This window comes from Microcaecilia unicolor, chromosome 3 (genome assembly GCF_901765095.1).
Source record: "Microcaecilia unicolor chromosome 3, aMicUni1.1, whole genome shotgun sequence".
Lineage (NCBI taxonomy): Eukaryota > Metazoa > Chordata > Amphibia > Gymnophiona > Siphonopidae > Microcaecilia > Microcaecilia unicolor.
Window position 1 is genome coordinate 276,567,669 of NC_044033.1, and position 20,851 is coordinate 276,588,519.

The following is a 20,851-nucleotide window of genomic DNA, read 5'->3' on the forward strand; positions in this document are numbered from 1 at the left end:
CCAGCCTCAAATGCCATACCCAGCTCCATCACAGCAGTATGCAGGTCCCTGGAGCAGTTGTAAGTAGGTGCAGTGGACCACCCAGGTGGACCCAGGCCCATCCCCCCCCCCCCACCTGTTACACTTGTGGTGGTAAATGGGAGCGCTCCAAACTGCCCCCAAAACCCACTGTACCCACATGTAGGTGCCCCCCTTCAGCCATAAGTGCTATGGTAATGGTGTAGAGTTGTGGGCAGTGGGTTTTGGGGGGCTCAGCACCCAAGGGAAGGAAGCTATGGACTTGGGAGGTACTTAACTTTTTTTTTAATTGTTACAAGTGCCCTCCTAGGGTGCCTGGTTGGTGTCCTGGCATGTGGGGGGGGACCAGTGCACTACGAATCCTGGACCCTCCCATGACCAAATGCCTTGGATTTGTTCGTTTTTGAGCTGGGCGCCTTCGGTTTCCATTACCGCTGAAAAACTAAGCCACCCAGCTCAAATCCGCACAAATCCGATGCATTTGTCCGGCACAAACCATATTATCAAAAAAAAAAACGGTGGACGCCCATTTTTTTTTTTCGAAAAAACGGTCTGTCCTGCCCCTTCACGTACCCGTTCTCGGAGATAGACGCCCATGGAGATGGGCGTTCGCGTTTGATTATGCCCCTCCATGTCTCCTCTTCCTCAACTATGTATTTCTCCTCTCCAGAACTGGTAATCACCGCTTACGGAACTATGTAAGTCACATTGAGACTGCAAATAGGTGGGAAAATGTGGGATACAAATGTTTTATAAATAAATAAATACTCCTCAACCTACACACACACACACACACTGATACCCACAATAACATCCCCACAAATATGCTCACCAGCTCACATCTTCTCTCCTATATACACCCACAAGCAACCTTACCCATACCAACTGTCCACCCATCCCACCTACACATCCATATACCATATCTACATATACCCCCTATATATCCCCAGTACCATATACTTCCCCTACACAGGAATTCAGAACATGCAGGCCTTTTCATACATGCACACCCACACTGCAGTCACTTTTAATATCATTAAAATTGTTCATTAAAAAATTACAGGTAAAACCCAGATACTACAGCACTGACAGAACAGATGTAAAAAATTTTATATAATAAATCCCATTTCCCTGTGCAGTCTCCCAGCAGCATTCAAATGTTTCTTTTGAGAAAAGATACCTAAATCAACCTGGAAAAGTTAAAGAAAAAAGGAGAAACTTGCAGAGGTTTGCCTTTGAAAATGTTTTCCAAGTTAAAACATGCCTCAGAGTAGTATTAAGCTCTGACAGAAAGAAGAACTGTAGGATAACCACATCCCCCCAATTCAACAGAGTGTGGAGTTAAGGAATTTAGATGTAGTTATATATTTTTTCCTTCCCACATATCCTGTCATGGGACAGCTGTTATTATTAATATTTTTTGATGGGGGTGAAGAAAGGGGTTATTCCAGAATGATCTGATCAACATTCCTAAATATTAACTGCCAGCACAGCCTTCCAACAAGTCTACACTGGAAAGCATTCCTGACACTATGCAACTGCATGCTTTCTCTACTTGTCTCTAATGTCTTTTACTTATCTTGCTTTACCATGCCCCTTGTTGTTTGGTTGTTTTATGCCTCCCAGGTTGGACAGTTCACCTTTTACAACTTTCATCTAAGCTCAGCTTTCCCCTACTCTTTTAGTTAAAATGGACCCCCTCTATAGCCTGGTGCAATGTGCTCCACTGGCCACACATACTCTTCCTCTCCATGGTCCACAAGCATGGGCTTCACTACTTTCTCTTCCAGGTGTCACAGGTTATAATCTGGCAGGCCTGGGTACCTAAGTGTTTAAGATTTTTTCACCCTTTTATATATACATAACAGAAATGGTTGCCCTTTAGTAACCTGAAAAGCAGCAATACTAAATTCCCTATTAGGATATTTCAGAAGAGAGACTATTTTAGTTTATCAGCATGAGAAATCAAACTTTCTCTGTATATCAGACACAGCCAAGACTAGAAATTGATGAGATGCTCAGTTACAAGGATGTCTGAAGTACTGACTCTGGCATCCAAAGCTTGAAGAAGGATTATCTGGTATTCTATGCCAGTACTTCTCTGCTGCTTCCTCTACTGCTCTCCTACAATCTTCCTTTGTAAACAAAAATTAAGCTTTGGGGAAGAAAAGCTTCAGGGATTTGGAATACATGGTTTCTCACTCCCTGTCCTGCCAAATCTGCTATATATTTGTCATGACATAAGGAAGAAAAACAAAGCAAAGAAGGAATTAAGAATACAGAAAAGAGGAGAGAGGAGGCACAAAGACAGAATTCCAGTTTATGCCCTCTTGGTTTCTAACAATTCTTACTTGCTGCAGTAGGGTCTAATATTTTCCCAACCCTGGATGTGTTATATTTTCTTCTGAACTACTATTCAACTGATCCTATTTCCCTAGTTGATCTGAAGAAATACGATCATTTATTTCCCTAAACCATTTGCCTGTAGATCAGATATTCTTGCATCAAAAAAGTCCAGGTCTTCTCTATAGTGGCCCATAAATTTTTAAATAAATTTGAAGGCCAATTAGCAATTTTTCAAGTAGCATATAGAAAAGAAATATGCATCAATTAGAGGCTATAATTTAACTCATTCCTACTTTTCTTTATCATCAATAAAAAGTTTTATTTGTCCTACTAGTAAAAGAGGCCCGTTTCCAACAGAAAGGAAATGGGCGCTAGCAAGGTTCCAGGGCCCCCTCCCCCCTCCCCCTCGACCCCCTCCTCCTCCCAGGACCCCCCTCCCATCTCAGGACCTTCACCCCCTCCCCCTCTCTCATCTCAGGACCCCCCCCCCCCCCTCGTCTCAGGACCCACCCCTCCAATTTCCGCTGCCCTGCGCCTCCCTCCCTCTGTCTCTGTGGCCTCCGAGTGCAAGGAGGACATGTGCGGATGCCCCAGCCCATCCTACATGGCAGCTGCTGTTTAAAAAGTTTTACCTCCTGCTCGGCCGGCAACACTGAACTCCAGCAAGTACAGACAGGCTGTGGTTTCGCTTCTGTTTCTGCAGTTCCTGTGGTCCCGCCCTCATTTCCTGTTTGCGAAAGGGTGGGACCAGAGGCACAGCGAACTACAGCCTGTCTGAAGCGGCGTCCGTACTTGCTGGAGTTCAGTGTTGCCGGCCGAGCAGGAGGTAAAACTTTTTAAACAGCACCTGCCACGTAGGAAGGGCTGGGGCACCCGCACATGTCCTCCTTGCACTCGGAGGCCACAGAGACATATGGAGGGAGGTGCAGGGCGGCGGAAATGGGAGGAGAGGGGGGTGCGGAAATGAGAGGAGGGGGGGCGTGGAACTCGAATGGCAGTGGGACCGTCGCGGCCCGTGGAACTCGGAGGAAGGGAGGGAGGTTGGGGATCATGGAACTCGGGGGGGGGGGGGGGGGCCTTTGGTTACTCACCTCCGGTGGCTGCTGCTGGGTTTCCTTCCCTCTCACTTCCCATTGGTCCGCCCTATGACGTCATCCCCAGGGCGGACCAATAGGAACTCGGTTACGGACCCAGGCAGCCAGACGGAAGTGCAGAGGTCCAAATTATTATATAGGATAGTCAAAGCACAAAGAAATCTCTAACGCCATCATATACCTGATTTCATCCGAGGCAGAGCTATCATCAGCACTAGTCCAGAATTCATCACAGCTGTCTTGGAGGCCAGAGTCTAAAAATTTTCCTGTTGACTTCAGCAGCATACCAGCAATATCACTAATCCAAAAACAGAACAGAGAAAAACAATGTCATTGATCAAAAGAGCTTATCAATTTCCCCATAAGTGGTCCATATCATAGGAAATTAAATTTGAATTATGTACATTTCCTAAAATAGCATAAAACTGAAGTCTGAACTGTGCATTTCTCTCTCTCTATCTTTCTTTTATAAAAGCCTGTTTATCAAAGCAGGACATGATACCATGTCAACATGGATCCTTCTACAGCTTCGAATTAATGTAAGGCAGGATTTAAGATGGTGGACTAAGTAAAAGCCACTGCATTGTCTCCATGGACAATTTATATTATCTACCTTCTCCTTTTTGAAAATTTTTCTTCATATAGGCAAGAGAAACTGCAGACATACAGAAATATTCTTTAGACACTGCAGTCCCTATCACTGGTGCAATAAATTTCTACATCGTCTCTGTAGGGCACTATTGGTTGAGGAAGGAGGGAGGTGTGGCTGTTAAGAGGAACACCCAGAGACTTTGTTTCTAGCCATTAGATCTCTCAACCACACTGCTGCTGCCTGTGTATTTCTTCCAGATTAACAGCACTGCTGCAGCATCCCAAGACTGAACTGTCTATTGGAGAGTTGCACATACAGTGACCAACATTGAGAACCAGGAAGAAAGTCTTGCAGCTCTAACCTCACCTGATCATGCTTTGGACCACGTGCACAAAGGGGACAATGAGGCCCATGCATTGCATTGCTACTGTTCCCCTCTAAGCTCCAAGATGGCAAGGCAACTGAGGATCATGGTGGGTGGAGATGGGGAGAGAAAGGGTATGATACATACCTGTAGCAGTTGTTCTCCGAGGACAGCAGGCTGATTGTTCTCACGACTGGGTGACGTCCGCGGCAGCCCCCACCAACCGGAAGAAGCTTCGCGGGACGGTCGGCACGCAGGGCACGCCCACCGCGCATGCGCGGCCGTCTTCCCGCCCGTGCGCGACCGCTCCCGCCAGTTGAATGACAAGCAATAAAGTATGAAACACAACTCCAAAGGGGAGGAGGGAGGGTAGGTGAGAACAATCAGCCTGCTGTCCTCGGAGAACAACTGCTACAGGTATGTATCATACCCTTTCTCCGAGGACAAGCAGGCTGCTTGTTCTCACGACTGGGGTATCCCTAGCTCTCAGGCTCACTCAAAACAATAACCCAGGTCAATTGAACCTCGCAACGGCGAGGGTACAACAGAAATTGACCTACGAAGAACAACTAACTGAGAGTGCAGCCTGACCAGAATAAATTCGGGTCCTGGAGGGTGGAGTTGGATTTACACCCCAAACAGATTCTGCAGCACCGACTGCCCGAACCGACTGTCGCGTCGGGTATCCTGCTGGAGGCAGTAATGAGATGTGAATGTGTGGACAGATGACCACATCGCAGCCTTGCAGATCTCTTCAATAGTGGCTGACTTCAAGTGGGCCACCGACGCTGCCATGGCTCTGACACTATGAGCCGTGACATGACCCTCAAGAGTCAGCCCAGCCTGGGCGTAAGTGAAGGAAATGCAATCTGCTAGCCAATTAGAGATGGTGCGTTTCCCGACAGCGACCCCTAGCCTGTTAGGGTCGAAGGAAATAAACAATTGGGCGGACTGTCTGTTGGGCTGTGTCCGCTCCAAGTAGAAGGCCAATGCTCTCTTGCAGTCCAATGTGTGCAACTGACGTTCAGCAGGGCGGGTATGCGGCCTGGGGAAGAAAGTTGGCAAGACAATTGACTGGTTAAGATGGAACTCCGACACCACCTTCGGCAGGAACTTTGGGTGGGTGCGGAGCACTACTCTGTTGTGATGAAATTTGGTATATGGAGCATGAGCTACCAGGGCTTGAAGCTCACTGACCCTACGAGCTGAAGTAACTGCCACCAAGAAAATGACCTTCCAGGTCAAGTACTTCAGATGGCAGGTATTCAGTGGCTCAAAAGGAGGTTTCATCAGCTGGGTGAGGACGACGTTGAGATCCCATGACACAGTAGGAGGCTTGATAGGGGGCTTTGACAAAAGCAAACCTCTCATGAATCGAACGACTAAAGGCTCTCCAGAGATGGCTTTACCTTCCACACGATAATGGTAAGCACTAATCGCACTAAGGTGATTCCTTACTGAGTTGGTCTTGAGGCCAGACTCCGATAAGTGCAGAAGGTATTCAAGCAGGTTCTGTGCAGGGCAAGAACGAGGTTCTAGGGCCTTGCTCTCACACCAGACGACAAACCTCCTCCACTTGAAAAAGTAACTCTTTTTAGTGGAATCCTTCCTAGAGGCAAGCAAGACCCGGGAGACACCCTCAGACAGACCCAACGCAGCGAAGTCTACGCCCTCAACATCCAGGCCGTGAGGGCCAGAGACTGAAGGTTGGGGTGCAGCAACGCTCCGTCGTTCTGCGAAATGAGAGTCGGAAAACACTCCAATCTCCACGGTTCTTCGGAGGACAACTCCAGAAGAAGAGGGAACCAGATCTGACGGGGCCAAAAGGGCGCTATCAGAATCATGGTGCCTCGGTCTTGCTTGAGCTTCAGTAAGGTCTTCCCCACCAAAGGTATGGGAGGATAAGCATACAGGAGGCCGGTCCCCCAATGAAGGAGAAAGGCATCTGACGCTAGCCTGCCGTGTGTCTGAAGTCTGGAACAGAACAGAGGCAGCTTGTGGTTGGTCTGAGAGGCGAAAAGATCCACCGAGGGGGTGCCCCACTCTCGGAAGATCTTGCGTACCACTCTGGAATGGAGCGACCACTCGTGCGGTTGCATGACTCTGCTCAGTCTGTCGGCCAGACTGTTGTTTACGCCTGCCAGGTACGTGGCTTGGAGAAGCATGCTGTGCCGGCATGCCCAGCGCCACATCCCGACGGCTTCCTGACACAGGGGGCGAGATCCGGTGCCCCCCTGCTTGTTGACGTAATACATTGCAACCTGATTGTCTGTCCGAATTTGGATAATTTGGCAGGACAGCCGATCTCTGAAAGCCTTCAGTGCGTTCCAGATCGCTCGGAGCTCCAGGAGGTTGATCTGCAGATCCTTTTCCTGGAGGGACCACATACCCTGGGTGTGAAGCCCATCGACATGGGCTCCCCACCCCAGGCGAGATGCATCCGTTGTCAGCACTTTCGTGGGCTGCGGAATTTGGAATGGACGTCCCAGGGTCAAATTGGTCCGTATGGTCCACCAGAGCAGTGAAGTGCGGCAACTGGTGGAGAGGCGGATGACATCCTCTAGATTCCCGGTGGCTTGGAACCACTGGGAAGCTAGGGTCCATTGAGCAGATCTCATGTGAAGACGAGCCATGGGAGTCACATGAACTGTGGAGGCCATATGACCCAGAAGTCTCAACATCTGCCGAGCCGTGATCTGCTGAGACGCTCTGGTCTGCGAAGCCAGGGCCAAGAGATTGGTGGCCCTCGCTTCGGGAAGGTAGGCCTGAGCCGTCTGGGAAGTCAGCAGCGCTCCTATGAATTCCAGAGACTGAGTTGGCTGGAGATGGGACTTTGGGTAATTTATCACAAACCCCAGCAGCTCCAGAAGTTGAAGAGTGCACTGAATGGACCGGAGGGCTCCTGCCTCCGAGGTGTTCTTGACCAGCCAATCGTCGAGATATGGGAACACGTGCACTCCCAGCTTGCGCAGGTAGGCCGCTACCACCACGAGGCACTTTGTAAACACTCGTGGGGCAGAGGCGAGCCCAAAGGGCAGCACACAATACTGAAAGTGCCGTGCGCCCAGGCGGAATCTGAGATACTGTCTGTGAGCTGGCAGTATCGGGATGTGAGTGTATGCGTCCTTTAAATCCAGGGAACATAGCCAATCGTTTTTCTGAATCATTGGCAAAAGGGTGCCCAAGGAAAGCATCCTGAACTTTTCTTTGACCAGGAATTTGTTCAGGCCTCTCAGGTCTAGGATGGGACGCATCCCCCCTGTTTTCTTTTCCACAAGGAAGTACCTGGAATAGAATCCCTGCCCTTCCTGCCCGGGTGGTACGGGCTCGACCGCATTGGCGCTGAGAAGGGCGGAGAGTTCCTCTGCAAGTACCTGCTTGTGATGGGAGCTGAAAGACTGAGCTCCCGGAGGACAATTTGGAGGCAGGGAGGCCAAATTCAGGGCGTATCCGCACCGCACTATTTGGAGAACCCACTGGTCGGAGGTTATGAGAGGCCACCTTTGGTGAAAGAATTTTAACCTCCCTCCGACCGGCAGGTCGTCCGGTACGGACACTTGTAGGGCGGCTATGTTCCCGTGGATCCAGTCAAAAGCCCGTCCCCGGCTTTTGCTGTGGAGGCGCAGGGGGCTGCTTAGGCGCACGCTGTTGACGGGAACGAGCGCGCTGGGGCTGTCCCTGTGCCTGACGAGGCCTTCGGGCCGGCTGGTTGTACCTACGCTTCGCAAAAGAATAGGGTGCAGCCTGCCGGACCCGGGAAAAACGCCCGCCCGTGGGGGCGGGTGCTGAAGGCGCCCGGTGGGAGAGCTTGTCGAGAGCGGTTTCCCGCTGATGCAGTTGGTCAACCATCTGCTCGACCTTCTCACCAAAAATGTTATCCCCCCGGCAAGGGACGTCAGCCAGTCTCTGCTGGGTGCGGTTGTCCAGGTCAGAGGCACGCAGCCATGAGAGCCTGCGCATCACTATACCTTGGGCCGCAGCACGAGATGCCACGTCACAGGTGTCAAAAATCCCCCTGGACAGGAACTTTCTGCACGCCTTCAGCTGCCTGACCACCTCCTGATATGGCCTGGACTGCTCCGGCGGGAGCTTATCGACCAGGTCCGCCAGCTGTTGCACATTGGTCCGCATGTGGATGCTCATATAGAGCAGGTAGGATTGGATGCGGGTCACGAGCATGGAGGATTGGTAGGCCTTCCTCCCAAACGAGTCCAGAGTGCGAGACTCCCGCCCCGGGGGCGCCGAGGCGGTATCCCTCGAACTCCGTGCCCTCTTGAGAGCAGAATCCACGACCGCTGAGTCATGGGGCAACTGGGGCCGCATGAGCTCTGGGTCAGAGTGGATCCTGTACTGGGACTCTGCTTTCTTGGGAATGGTGGGGTTAGTTAATGGTCGCACCCAGTTCCGAAGCAGCGTCTCCTTCAGGACATTGTGCAGCGGTACCGTGGAGGACTCTCTAGGTGGTGATGGATAGTCGAGGACCTCGAGCATCTCGGCCCTCGGCTCTTCCACAGAGACCACGGGGAAGGGAATGCTGATAGACATATCCCGCACAAAGGAGGCAAAGGAGAGACTCTCAGGAGGGGAGAGTTTCCTCTCCGGTGACGGCGTGGGGTCCGAGGGAAGGCCCGTAGACTCCTCTGAGGAGAAATATCTCGGGTCCTCCTCTTCCCCCCACGAGTCCTCATCCTCGGTATCGGACATTAGCTCATGTAGCTGAGTCCGGTACCGGGCCCGGCTCGACGTCGAGGCACCGAGGTCTCGGTGTCGTCGAGCGGTGGACTCCCGCGCCGGCGGGGACGGAGCTCCCTCCATCGACGTCGACTCCACCTGCGTGGCGGTCGAGACCGGCACCGCAAGCGGCGGCGGTGTCGACAGCCCCGGCGCCGGGCTAGAGCTCGCCGGCGCCACAGTCATCGGCGTCGGGGGCGCAAGCACCCCCGACGCCGGCACAGCCTGGCGCATCAGCCCTTCCAGGATCCCCGGAAGGATGGCTCTGAGGCACTCGTCCAGGCCCGCTGCCGGGAAAGGCGGTGGGGCCGGTAAGGGTGTCGGTGCCAGAAGCTGCTGGGGGCCAGGAGACGGCACCGAGGTGCCGGAACCCCGACGCGTCGGTACCTCCACCACCAACGGAGATCTCTCCTCTCTGCGATGACGCTTCGGCGTCGACTCCTCTTCAGGGTGCACCGAGGGCTCCCGGTGACGGCGCTTTTTGTCCTTTTTCCGGTGCACGTCACCGGCGCCGGAGGACATGGAGGAGGAGGAGGTCGATCCCCCTCGGTCTCGAGGTACCGGGTCCGACAGGGTTCGGTCCCGTGGCTCACGAGCTGAGGGAGTGACCGGGGCCGACTGCCCACGCGGCCTCTCAACCCCACTCTCACCGGCGGACCGGCGGGCCGACGGGACCTGTTCTCCTGGGGTCGCTGCCATCGGTGCCGATGTCTCGGGCATCGATACCGGTACCGAAGAACCGGCCTTCGATACCGACGCCGTCGAGGTCGACGTCGAGGGGCCGGCGCAAGTTCCAAAAAGACGGTCCCGTAGAACTTGCCTCGCAACCTGAGTCCGTTTCCGGAGACCGAGACACAAAGCACACGACTTGAGATTGTGCTCCGGCCCGAGGCACTGGAGGCACCAAGCGTGGGTGTCGGTCTGCGAGATCGGCCGGCCGCAGCGACCACACTTTTTAAATCCACTCGGGACCTTCGAGGACATCGACGGAAAAATCGCGTCGGCGAAGTCAAAGTCGGCAATGGTGGCTAAAATCACACCACGAAAAAACAAACCGACCGAGCGGCCACTAGGCCGCAACGTGGCGTCCCCGCTAGAAGCGAGGGAAAAGGGGAGCGCGTGCTCCACACGCGCGAAATCCCTTTTTTTTTTTTTTTTTTTTTTTTTTAACAATACAAAAGAAAAGAGGAAACCGAACGGGAATCCAAAAGCGACGATCCGCGTAAACGCGGTCGAAAAATCCGGCGGCTGAACAGAGAGAGAGGCAATTGCACAACTCTCTCCAGTCGCGGAAAAAAAGTAACTGGCGGGAGCGGTCGCGCACGGGCGGGAAGACGGCCGCGCATGCGCGGTGGGCGTGCCCTGCGTGCCGACCGTCCCGCGAAGCTTCTTCCGGTTGGTGGGGGCTGCCGCGGACGTCACCCAGTCGTGAGAACAAGCAGCCTGCTTGTCCTCGGAGAAGCAGCATTACCATTAGTCTCGATTACTACTTCAACTTAAATTTCAGCTCAGACCCTGGTCTCCCATGGTTATTTCATGACGACTGACCAGTTCCATAGCAAGGGCTAAATTTTCTGGCTCTAATGGTGGAAGCAAATTCAAAGTACACTAGGGCCCCTGCTTATAAGTTTAATATTCCATTAACTACCATTGAGGTCTATGGATGAGATGGAAAACCTTGTTCTGTTCACATGAATAAGAAAATTCTTTTAATTGTAAAATGTGCGGTGATTCATAAAGGTTAAGTCATTTCTGGATCCCATAACTCCCAATTCAAATCTTGTCAAATGCATTTCAGCTTTCTGTGTTACGATTTCAATGCTTTTACCAATATGAGATATATAACTAAACTTTGAACTTCACAGTGTCATTAGCTCAGTGATTCCCAAACCACTCCTGGAGTGCTTAAGTGGTTTGGTTTGGGGATATTTTTTAGGATATGCAAATCTCTCTCAAGCACATTCATTACAGATTTCCTGAAAATTAACCTACTTTTGTGTGCCTTCTGGACAGGTCTGAGAAACACTGCATTAAGTAACCACATCCCCCAGTACTACTGAGCTATCAAACGACATGCTCTGCAACAACCAGAAGTTTTAATGAGTTAATTTGAAGATAAGTTGTATGCATAAAGTTTTTCTTTCTTGACATGCCAGTTAAGTTCTGATTCCACCAGCACATCAACTTCTGGGAGTCCCAAAGCTGCATGCTGATGAGGATCAGCAGACAGCTCAGGCTTCTGTTTATCTACTGCTGCTGACTGATTTTACTCTACTCATGCTGGCCACAGGCATTAGGAGCATAGGACATAATGGATGTAATATTAAGGGAGCAGAGCAACCCAGGGATTGGTGGCTTCTTGTAGGCAACTTAACCACAGTTTTAAAACATAATATGGAGACAGAAAGGGAGTGTTATGGCGCCTGATGACCGAAGAAAAGAAAGCTCCAAAGATAAGAAGGCAGGCTGTGAATTAAAAATGCTGGAAACTTAGCACGGTTTACAAAGATTTGGGGCCCCTATTTACAGACATTGAGTTCTAAGGGGCGAAGCTTGCTTCTGAATAAAGGGTAAGAGGATACTATAAGGAATCCCAGAGAGCGTCCAAACGATATATATATGGCTTCACTAGGGGGGGAAGGGGGGGGTGCCCTAGGACTATTAGAGTCCAAGCCCTGGGGCACGAGAGGGAGGGGCGGGGGGAGGGGGGAGGGTGTGGGGGGGGGGGGGGGATGAAAAGGGAAAAAGAAAAATTGATGACAGACTTAAGCACTAGCCTTTTGTTAAGTATGTTATGTTGTGGCCATGTTATTAAGGCCAGATGTGGAATATGTCTAACTCTGATTGTCATCAATAAAAATGTTGAAAACTAAAAATGCTGGAAAAACAAAAACTGAAGTGTCCAGCATGTACTTGATTCAGGAGGGCTGAGATACAATACCAATAACTTCTGTTAGTCATTCTTTCATGGTGATATCTCAATATCCTACCAGAACAGTCTGCCAGCCTGAGCTTCTCCTCCACGTATGTAAGGAGTGATTTCTTTGGTGAAATTCCATTCCTCCTCTAAGAGATTTTTCAGGCTATGAGAAGCTTGAGGTAATTGCTGCAGCATTTCAATCCAGCTTCGCATGTAATCAAAATAAACCTGTGTGTTAAAAGAAATATACATAATGTACAAACACATAATAGTAAATTTATTGAAAAATGGAAACTAGCAGTTAAACGAATAGTTCAGTCCTACATTACACATATTGACACAACACTTGCTATACAAGCATTTTGCCCATGCTGCACATGTCACTGTGCTGTTATGCAAATAAGAATTTAATTTCAAAAACGATCAAACATTTTGCTTCTTAACTTCCAAGCATTTATTACAGCACAGCTGAGCCACCAAGAGCTTACTGTTTAATATTTTTGAGCCCCCTAATTACTTTCATTCAAGTATCTGGAAATAGCGCTCACTGCTATGTCAATTATATGCTCCTGTCAGCAAAAGTTACAACCACATCTCAGCTCTTTAATTTGCAAAATTGTTTAGATGCTATTTCCCTATGGATCAGAAATTGTAATGAACATTAAAAAAAAAAACCTGCATGTTGGCTTAAAGATCATCTTGACCATCCTTCTTCGACTCCCATATTACAAGGGAGGCCTGAACCAGTGTTGGATATTTTAGATAATCAGCTTTTGTTCACAGAACAAATTTCTACAGTGGTTAAAGGTTTTTATGAGGAGTAGCCTAGTGGTTAGTGTAGTGGACTTCGATCCTGGGGAACTGGGTTCGATTCCCACTGCAGCTCCTTCCACCCTCACGGAAACAGGAAGTGAAAGCTGAAGGTGTGACATGGTGATTTGGGGGGGGGGGGGGGGGAGTAGGCAAGAAAAAAGAATGGGCTAGAGAAAGCTAAAAGTGTACCATGGGGATGAAATGGGGGCAGAGATAGCTGCGAATGTGCCACTGGTATGGTGTCAGATCAAGCTTGAGGGTGTGCCATGGGGAGGGACAGGGAGAGGTACAATCACAGCTGAGAATGAGAGGTGAAGAAGTGTATCTGGGGAAAGCATAAGAGGTAGGGGTGTGTGCCTGGGGGTAGAGGATGACAGGTGGGGTTTGTGCTTCAGGAGAGGGATAACAAGAAATGAGGTACGCATGCTTGAGAAGACAGAGCAGAATTAGGGGCTTTGCTGAGAGTTAGAGGGCAAGAGAGAACTACAGTTGGAGTGAGAGGTGGAACAAGGGAGGCTGGAGCCTGAGAAAGGAAAAGGCAGGAGGAACTTTCAGGCCTTAGGATCGGGCAATTCTGTTCAAAATCAATGCAGAATTCCCCCAGGAGTAACATATAAAGCTTAACATTATACACTCCTGAATGCTTAACCATCACCCAGCCTGTCCAAGCTCTGAGAAGGCTGAGAAACTCCACTATATCTTTTGAATTGCATTGAACAGAATTGCACACAATATTCAAGGTGCAGTCACACCATGGAGTGAAACAAAGGCATTATAATATTCTCAGTTTTGTTCTCCACTCCTTTCCTAATAATTCCTAACATTCAATTTGCTTTCTTAGCAGCCACTGCACACTGAGCAGACGGTTTCAAGGTATCATCAACAATGACACCTAAATCCTTGTTCTGGGCAGTGACTCCTAATGTGGAACCTTGCATCATGTAGCTTTTAGTTTTGGTTCCTCTTCTCTACATGCATCACTTTGCATTTGCTCACATTAAATGTCATTTGCCATAGTCTCCCAGCCTTGCAAGGTCCTCCTGTAATTTTCACAATCACAACTTTGAATAATTTTGTGTCATCAGCAAATTTACATGTTTTAGTTTTAGGAGATTGTTATTGTCTAATGGATTTGTTTTTACATTGTGAATGTTTTTATTGTAACCCGTTTTGATTTTAAAGTGGGATATACATTTATGAAATAAATAAAAATGTTGTAATTATAGGTGAATTACAACATTAAGAAGCTAGAACCTCATATCTAGGAACAACAATACTATTATGCAAATAACTATAAAACTGATTTTTTAAAAAACCCATCAAATATTACTAGATAAACCAAATTTGTAAAACAAATGATTTTTTTAAACATTTTCCTCACTCATTATTCCCATTTCTAGATAATTTATAATTATGTTAAAAAGCAGTGGTGCCAGCACAGACCCCCCCCCCCCAACCCCCCCTCAGGAATCCAACTATTTATTTATTTGCTGCATTTGTATCCCACATTTTCCCACCTATTTGTAGGCTCAATCTGGCTTACATTGTGCCGCAATGGCGATCACCATTAACGGAATGATAAATACAGAGAGGTGTTACAATTAAGGTATATGAAAATATCAAATTAGATGAAAAAAATAAAATATCAAGTGAATTAGAAGTAAATGAATAAATAATTCATAACAGGTATATAAGAACAGGACAAGGTAAAACGTTCAATAATATCAATGTGATTAAAGAAACCAGATTAAAGGAATCAATGTTGGTTTGTATTGTGCATTTTTGATGTCAAGTCTTTTATGAAGGATTCTTGTTATAAGTCTCTTTGAATAAGTTTGTCTTCAGTAACTTCCGGAAGGTTATCAGATCGTGTGTTATCTTTATGGCATTCAGTAGTGCGTTCCATAGTTGTATGCAGATGTAGGAAAAGCTAGACGCATATATTGATTTGTATTTAAGTCCTCTGCAATTTACCCTTCCCCATTCAGAATACTGAAGAGTTAAGTTATGTCCATTTCGAGTATTAGTTTCGTTGTGTTGCAGGATTCAGGCGTTTAAGTTGGATCGTTAGGGTATGCATTTTTGAACAAGTTAGTTTTTAGTGATTTCCGGAAGTTTGGTAGGTCATACTTTGTTTTCACAGCGTTTGGTAATGAGTTCCATAGTTGCGTGTTTATATAGGAGAAGCTGGATGCATAGGTTGATTTGTATTTGAGTCCTTTGCAGTTTGGGTGGTGAAGGTTTAGGTATGAGCATATTGATCTTGTTGTGTTTCTGGTTGGTAGGTCTATGAAGTTTATCATGTATCCCAGGGCTTCGCCGTAGATAATTTTATGAACCAGAGTGCAGATTTTGAACGTGATTCATTCTTTGATTGGGAGCCGGTGCATTTAACCCTAATCTCTGTTTCCTATCTTTTAGCCAGTTCTTAATCCACAGTAGGACACTGCTTCCTATCCCATGACTTCCTAATTTCGTCAAGAGTCATTCATGAAGTACTTTGTCAACTGCCTTCTGAACGTAATGTAATAAATCAATACTACTATGATGAATTTTGGGGCAAAGAGTAGGGATAACTAAAAATTAAACTAGGATGAAGCAACCTCCATATATCAACAAGGTTACAATCATTAGTTAAGCTATGTGTCACCACTTCCCAATATATTTCTAGCATTTATAGATCTATCACAAACTTGATGCATAATCAAAATAAAATCCCTCCAACAATCACAGGAAACAAAGTGTTTGTTCACTCTGAAATTTCAGAAAACAAGTTGCAGTTGGGCTCTATTCGGAAAGTAAAAGTTGATTAAGTATACTGGAAATCCCCTGTCTTTACTTTAGGAAGGAGAAATCAGGTCTTACCTGATAATTTTCTTTGCATTAGTCCTTCCCACTATTCCAGAACCTGTGGGATAGTTGTGTCCATCAACCAGCAGTTAGAGACAAAGAACTTAAAATTGAGCTGAGACATCGCTTGACATCCAGTCCAGCTCCTCAGTATTTACGTAGACAAACAGTAAGAATAAATTCAGAATGAATACACTCACTAACCACACGAACAAACATGTGTGGACCTCTCTCTCACCTCTAGACAACTTGTACAGAACAAGAGATATACAGCAAGCACCATGCAAGGTGACAGTTGTTATTTGACCCATTACTTCAAACCAACTAAATACCTCAGAAACCTCAAGCGGCCTCTGGAATAGTGGAAAGGACTAAAGGAAGGAAAATTATCAGGTAAGACCTAATTTCTCCTTCCATTACACAGCTTCCACTATTCCAGAATCTGTGAAATGTTCAAAGTAATCCCTAGAGTGAGTGTGATACTGGCGCCACTGCCCTGAGGACTGGAGCCCCAAAATGGCTTCAGAGCACACCACAATGTCCACCCTGTAATGCTTGGCAAAGGTATGCAGCATTGACTCTGCCACCACCTTGCAAATATCCACTGGAGACAGTAAGGTAGTCTCTGCCCAGGATGTCGCTGTATATCTGGTAGAATGAACCTACAAGGCCTGAAGAGCATGCTTCCCCTCAAGCAAATAAACTGATGCAATAGTCTCCTTCAACCATCTACCAATCAAAAAGTCACTTTGATTTGCAAAACTCATTCATGACTTCCAGATATGTAATGAGGACACTACATACGTTGAAAAGCTTCAAGGAAGAATACTAAGCCTCCTCATCCTCTCTGCAAAAGGACAGAAGCTCCACAGATTGGTTAAGATGAAATGCTATACCACTTTCAAAAGAAAGGAAGGAACTGTGTGCAGGAAGAACCCCCCCCCCCCCCCCCCTCCGAAAAGCAAAGAAAGGGATCCTGACAAGAGAGGTCCTGAAGCTCCAAAATCCTAAGTGCCGAAGCAACAGCCACGAAGAATGCTGTCTTTTGCAAAGATCTTTAAAGGAGGTCTTCCAGAGTAGCCCAAAAGGAGGCTTCTGAAGAGCCTAAAGGACTAAATTAAAGGTTCCAATCTGGACATAAGGTTCCAATCTGGACATAGCATACAAAAGGGAGGCTGCAAGTGACATGCTCCCCGCAAGAATAAAATGATATCCAGGTAAGCCTCAAGAGACGTCTCCTGTAGTCGGCCCCTGAAACAGGCAAAAGCCGCAACCTGAGCTTTTAGAGAACCCAACACTAATCCTTTCTGAAGACATGCCTAGAGAAATGCTAGGACACGTGTGATTTGAGCAAAGAAAGGAGAAAATCCATGCTCATAAACACCATGGATGTAGTGCATTTCTGAGTCTGAAGCAAGCCCTTGCAATGGCCAAGTAGTAAGACCAAAGGGGTACAGATTGTCCATGAATACTGGATTTTGATTCAGTAGGTGGTGTACCTGCGGAAGACGGAGAGAAACCCGTCCAGCAGTTGAATCAGGTCTGTGTAACAGAGTCTCTGTGACCAATCCTAGGCTATGAGAATAATTCAATCCCAGTGTAATATGATCCTTTTCAACATGTGGCCTATCATGGAACAAGGAGGGAAGGCATACAGTAGATGTGTCTCCAGCCAGGGCTGCAATAGGGCATAAATCCCCATCGAGGCCGGTTCTTTCCGACAGCTGAAGAACTTTGGCATTCCTTTTTGCTGCCATCAAGTCCAGAAGCAAAGAACCCCATTGGTCCACTATCAGCTGAAACCCCTGGCTGGATAGTTCCCATTCTCCTGGATTCAAGGAGTGCCTGCTGAGGAAATCTGTCTCCACATTCAAGGACCACAAGACGTGAACTGTTGACCAGCAGAGATGAATTTTCTCTGCCCAAATCATGACGGAGGCCACCTCCACCGCCACTGGATGACTGACTATAGGTCCCGCCTTGCTTGTCAATATAAGCCACCACCACCATACTATTGGAGAAAACTTGGACTAGAGCCACCGCCAAAAAGGAAGCAAAGTCACATAAGGCATTCTGCACTGACCTGAGATCCAAACGATTTATCAACCATAGAGACTCCTGACCTGATCTCTAAGAGAGAAAAAACAAAAAACACACTGTTCTTTCTTTTGCTGTGGGTCTATCCTATTCCTTAATCTAAAAATTGCTAGTTTTACAATTTGGGGCTAGAAGGTTTTTCTTTAAATTGTATTGAATTGCTATGCTTTTCTCTACCCAGTGAAGTAAGCCATTTAATTTGCATAACAGATAGAGGCTAGCAGCTAGAGGAGGAGGGGTGATTAGTGTATATCCAGGTGGTAAGCGACAGCTTCACTTACCTTGAACCTGTGGGATTCTTAGAGCTGGTTTGGTTTGGTAGCAGTCTGCCTGTGTTCTAAAACTTTTCTTACTAAACTGTTTGAGGGACTGAGGCTGTTAGAGCCCTAAAACATTTCTTCTATAACTGTTTGAGTATTTATCTTATCTAACACAAACTTTAAGAGAGAGAAAAAAAAAGAAAAAAACCCACATTGTTCTTTCTTTTGCTGTGGGTCTATCCTATTCCTTAATCTAAAAATTGCTAGTTTTACAATTTTGGGCTAGAAGGTTTTTCTTTAAATTGTATTGAATTGCTGTGCTTTTCTCTACCCAGTGAAATAAGCCATTTCATTTGCATTAACAGATAGAGTCTAGCGGGCACTGCAGGATCTGGTTTTCGTTTTCCCCCCTACCTCCCCTACGCCCACCCTCCCCCTAGGACAACTTTACATTTATAGCAGGTGATGTATTTAGGCTAATAAGCTAGGAGTGCTCTTACATTTCTATACATTACCATTAATTACCATTTAAGAAGGTAACACAACAGGGATAATACAATATCCTATATAAACTACAGAACACTTATATCTTACTAACATTCTTAATACTATAGCTACTCGTATAAGATTTAAAAACACTAAGATGGAGTCAGCAGTCCAGCACCGGGAGGGTTGCTACCCAGTCTTTTGCATTGAGTGCCACATGTATGATTATCTCCCAGTTGGTGTGAAGTCATATGTGTGTATCCGGTGCAAAGAGCTCCTAGTTCTCAGAGATCAGGTCCGTTCTCTCGAGGCTAGTGTACAAGACTTGGTAGAGATGAGGGAGATAGAGCAGTACATAGATGAGACCTACAGGGATGTTGTAGAGAGGTCCCACCTCCAGTCAGGTAGCCCCTGTGCTACTTCGGAGAAGAGAGGTCTCCTGGAAGGACAGCATTCCCCTGGTGAAGTAGGAAGTACTCCTGTAGCCAGGACCTGCCCACCAGAGGATGTATTATCCTCTCTCACCAAGGATATGTCTCCAATTACGGCCCACAGGGGAAAAGATAGGATCGCTGTTGTAGTTGGCGACTCAATCATTAGGCATGTAGATAGCTGGGTGGCTGGTGGGCATGAGGATCGCCTGGTGACTTGCCTGCCTAGACAAGATTTTAGATAGTGCTGGGGAGGAGCCAGCCATCCTGGTACACGTGGGTACCAATGACGTAGGAAAATGTGGGAGAGAGGTTCTGGAAGCTAAATTTAGGCTTTTAGAAAAAAAGCTCAAATCCAGATCCTCTAGGGTAGCATTTTCTGAAATACTACCTGTTCCACGCGCAAGGCCCAAGCGCCAGGCAGAGATCCGGAGTCTCAACATGTGGATAAGACGATGGTGTGGGGAAGAGGGTTTTGGATCTGTCAGGAACTGGTCAGCATTTTGGAGAATGGAGAACCTATTTCGATCTGATGGGCTTCACCTTAACCAGGGTGGAACCAGGCTGCTGGCATCAACTTTTAAAAAGGAAATAGAGCAGCTTTTAAACTAGAAACGGGGGGAAGGCCGACAGTTGCTCAAAAGCGCATGGTTCAGGATAAGGTATCTTTTGAGGATATCACCCAGACAGGGAAGAAAAGGTTACTTGTAAGTAAGGATGTCAAAGAAATCGTAGTAGATCAGATGGTCTTAAATAAAATTAATAATGACCAGACAGAAGATAACATATTAATAATGCCATGTATTAAACGTAATATAAAATGGAACAAGCAGCATGCACTGAAATGTCTATAAGCAAATGCCAGGAGCCTGAGACATAAGATGGGAGAGCTGGAGTACATTGCACACAATGAAAAATTGGATATTATTGCCATCTCTGAGACCTGGTGGAAGGAACATAACCAATGGGACACAGTCATACCGGGCTACAAATTATATCGTAGCGATAGGGTGGATAGGATTGGAGGAGGGGTAGCACTGTATGTAAATGAGAACCTTGAATCAGATAGGCTGCAAATATTGCAGGAGACAAAACCCTACTGGAATCTTTGTGGATTGAAATTCCACGTGAAAAGGGGAAAAGGATGGTTATAGGAGTGTACTACCCCTGGCCAGGATGAGCGGACGGACGCAGCAATGTCAAAGGAAATTAGGGAAGCGAATAAATTGGGCAATGTAATATTAATGGGTGATTTCAATTATCCACATATAGACTGGATTAATGTAAGATCGGTATACGCTAGGGAGGTGAAATTTCTTGATGAAATCAAGGACAGCTTCATAAAACAGCTGGTTCAGGAGCTGACAAGAGAAGGGAAAATACTAGACTTAGTCATTACTGGAGCTCATGATCTGGTGCGGGGGGGGGGGGTAACGGTGTGAGGGCCGCTTGATAACAGTGATCATAATATGATCAGTTTTGATATTGGCATTGAAGTAAGTGAGCTTAGGAAATCAAATACACTAGCGTTTAACTTTAGAAAAGGTGATTATGACAAAATGAGAAAAACGGTGAAAAAAAGACTGAAAGGAGCAGCTCGCAAGGTAAAAAACTTGCATCAGGTGTGGATGCTGTTTAAAAACACCATCCTGGAGGTACAGGACAAATATATTCCGTGTATTAGAAAAAGGGGAAAAAAGACCAAACGTCAGCCGGTGTAGCTAAACAGTAAGGTAAAGGAAGTCGAAACAGGGAGCCAAGATGGCCGCTGCACTGGATGTGTGAACGAGAGCTCTGGTGATTTCCTGTCTTGAGTTTGCCCCAAGGAGCGCTCCCCGTGAGAAATGGG

The 20,851-nt window shown here is 47.1% G+C and overlaps 1 protein-coding gene across 1 annotated transcript in view; it reads right to left on the minus strand.

The window, feature by feature from the left end:
• Nucleotides 1–20,851, minus strand: part of MAP3K4 (mitogen-activated protein kinase kinase kinase 4) — a 540,168-nt gene that overhangs the window by 279,680 nt on the left and 239,637 nt on the right. The window contains 2 exon segments of the mRNA XM_030198101.1: nt 3,640–3,756; nt 12,136–12,293. Of these exon segments, the coding sequence (XP_030053961.1) occupies nt 3,640–3,756; nt 12,136–12,293 (275 nt within the window).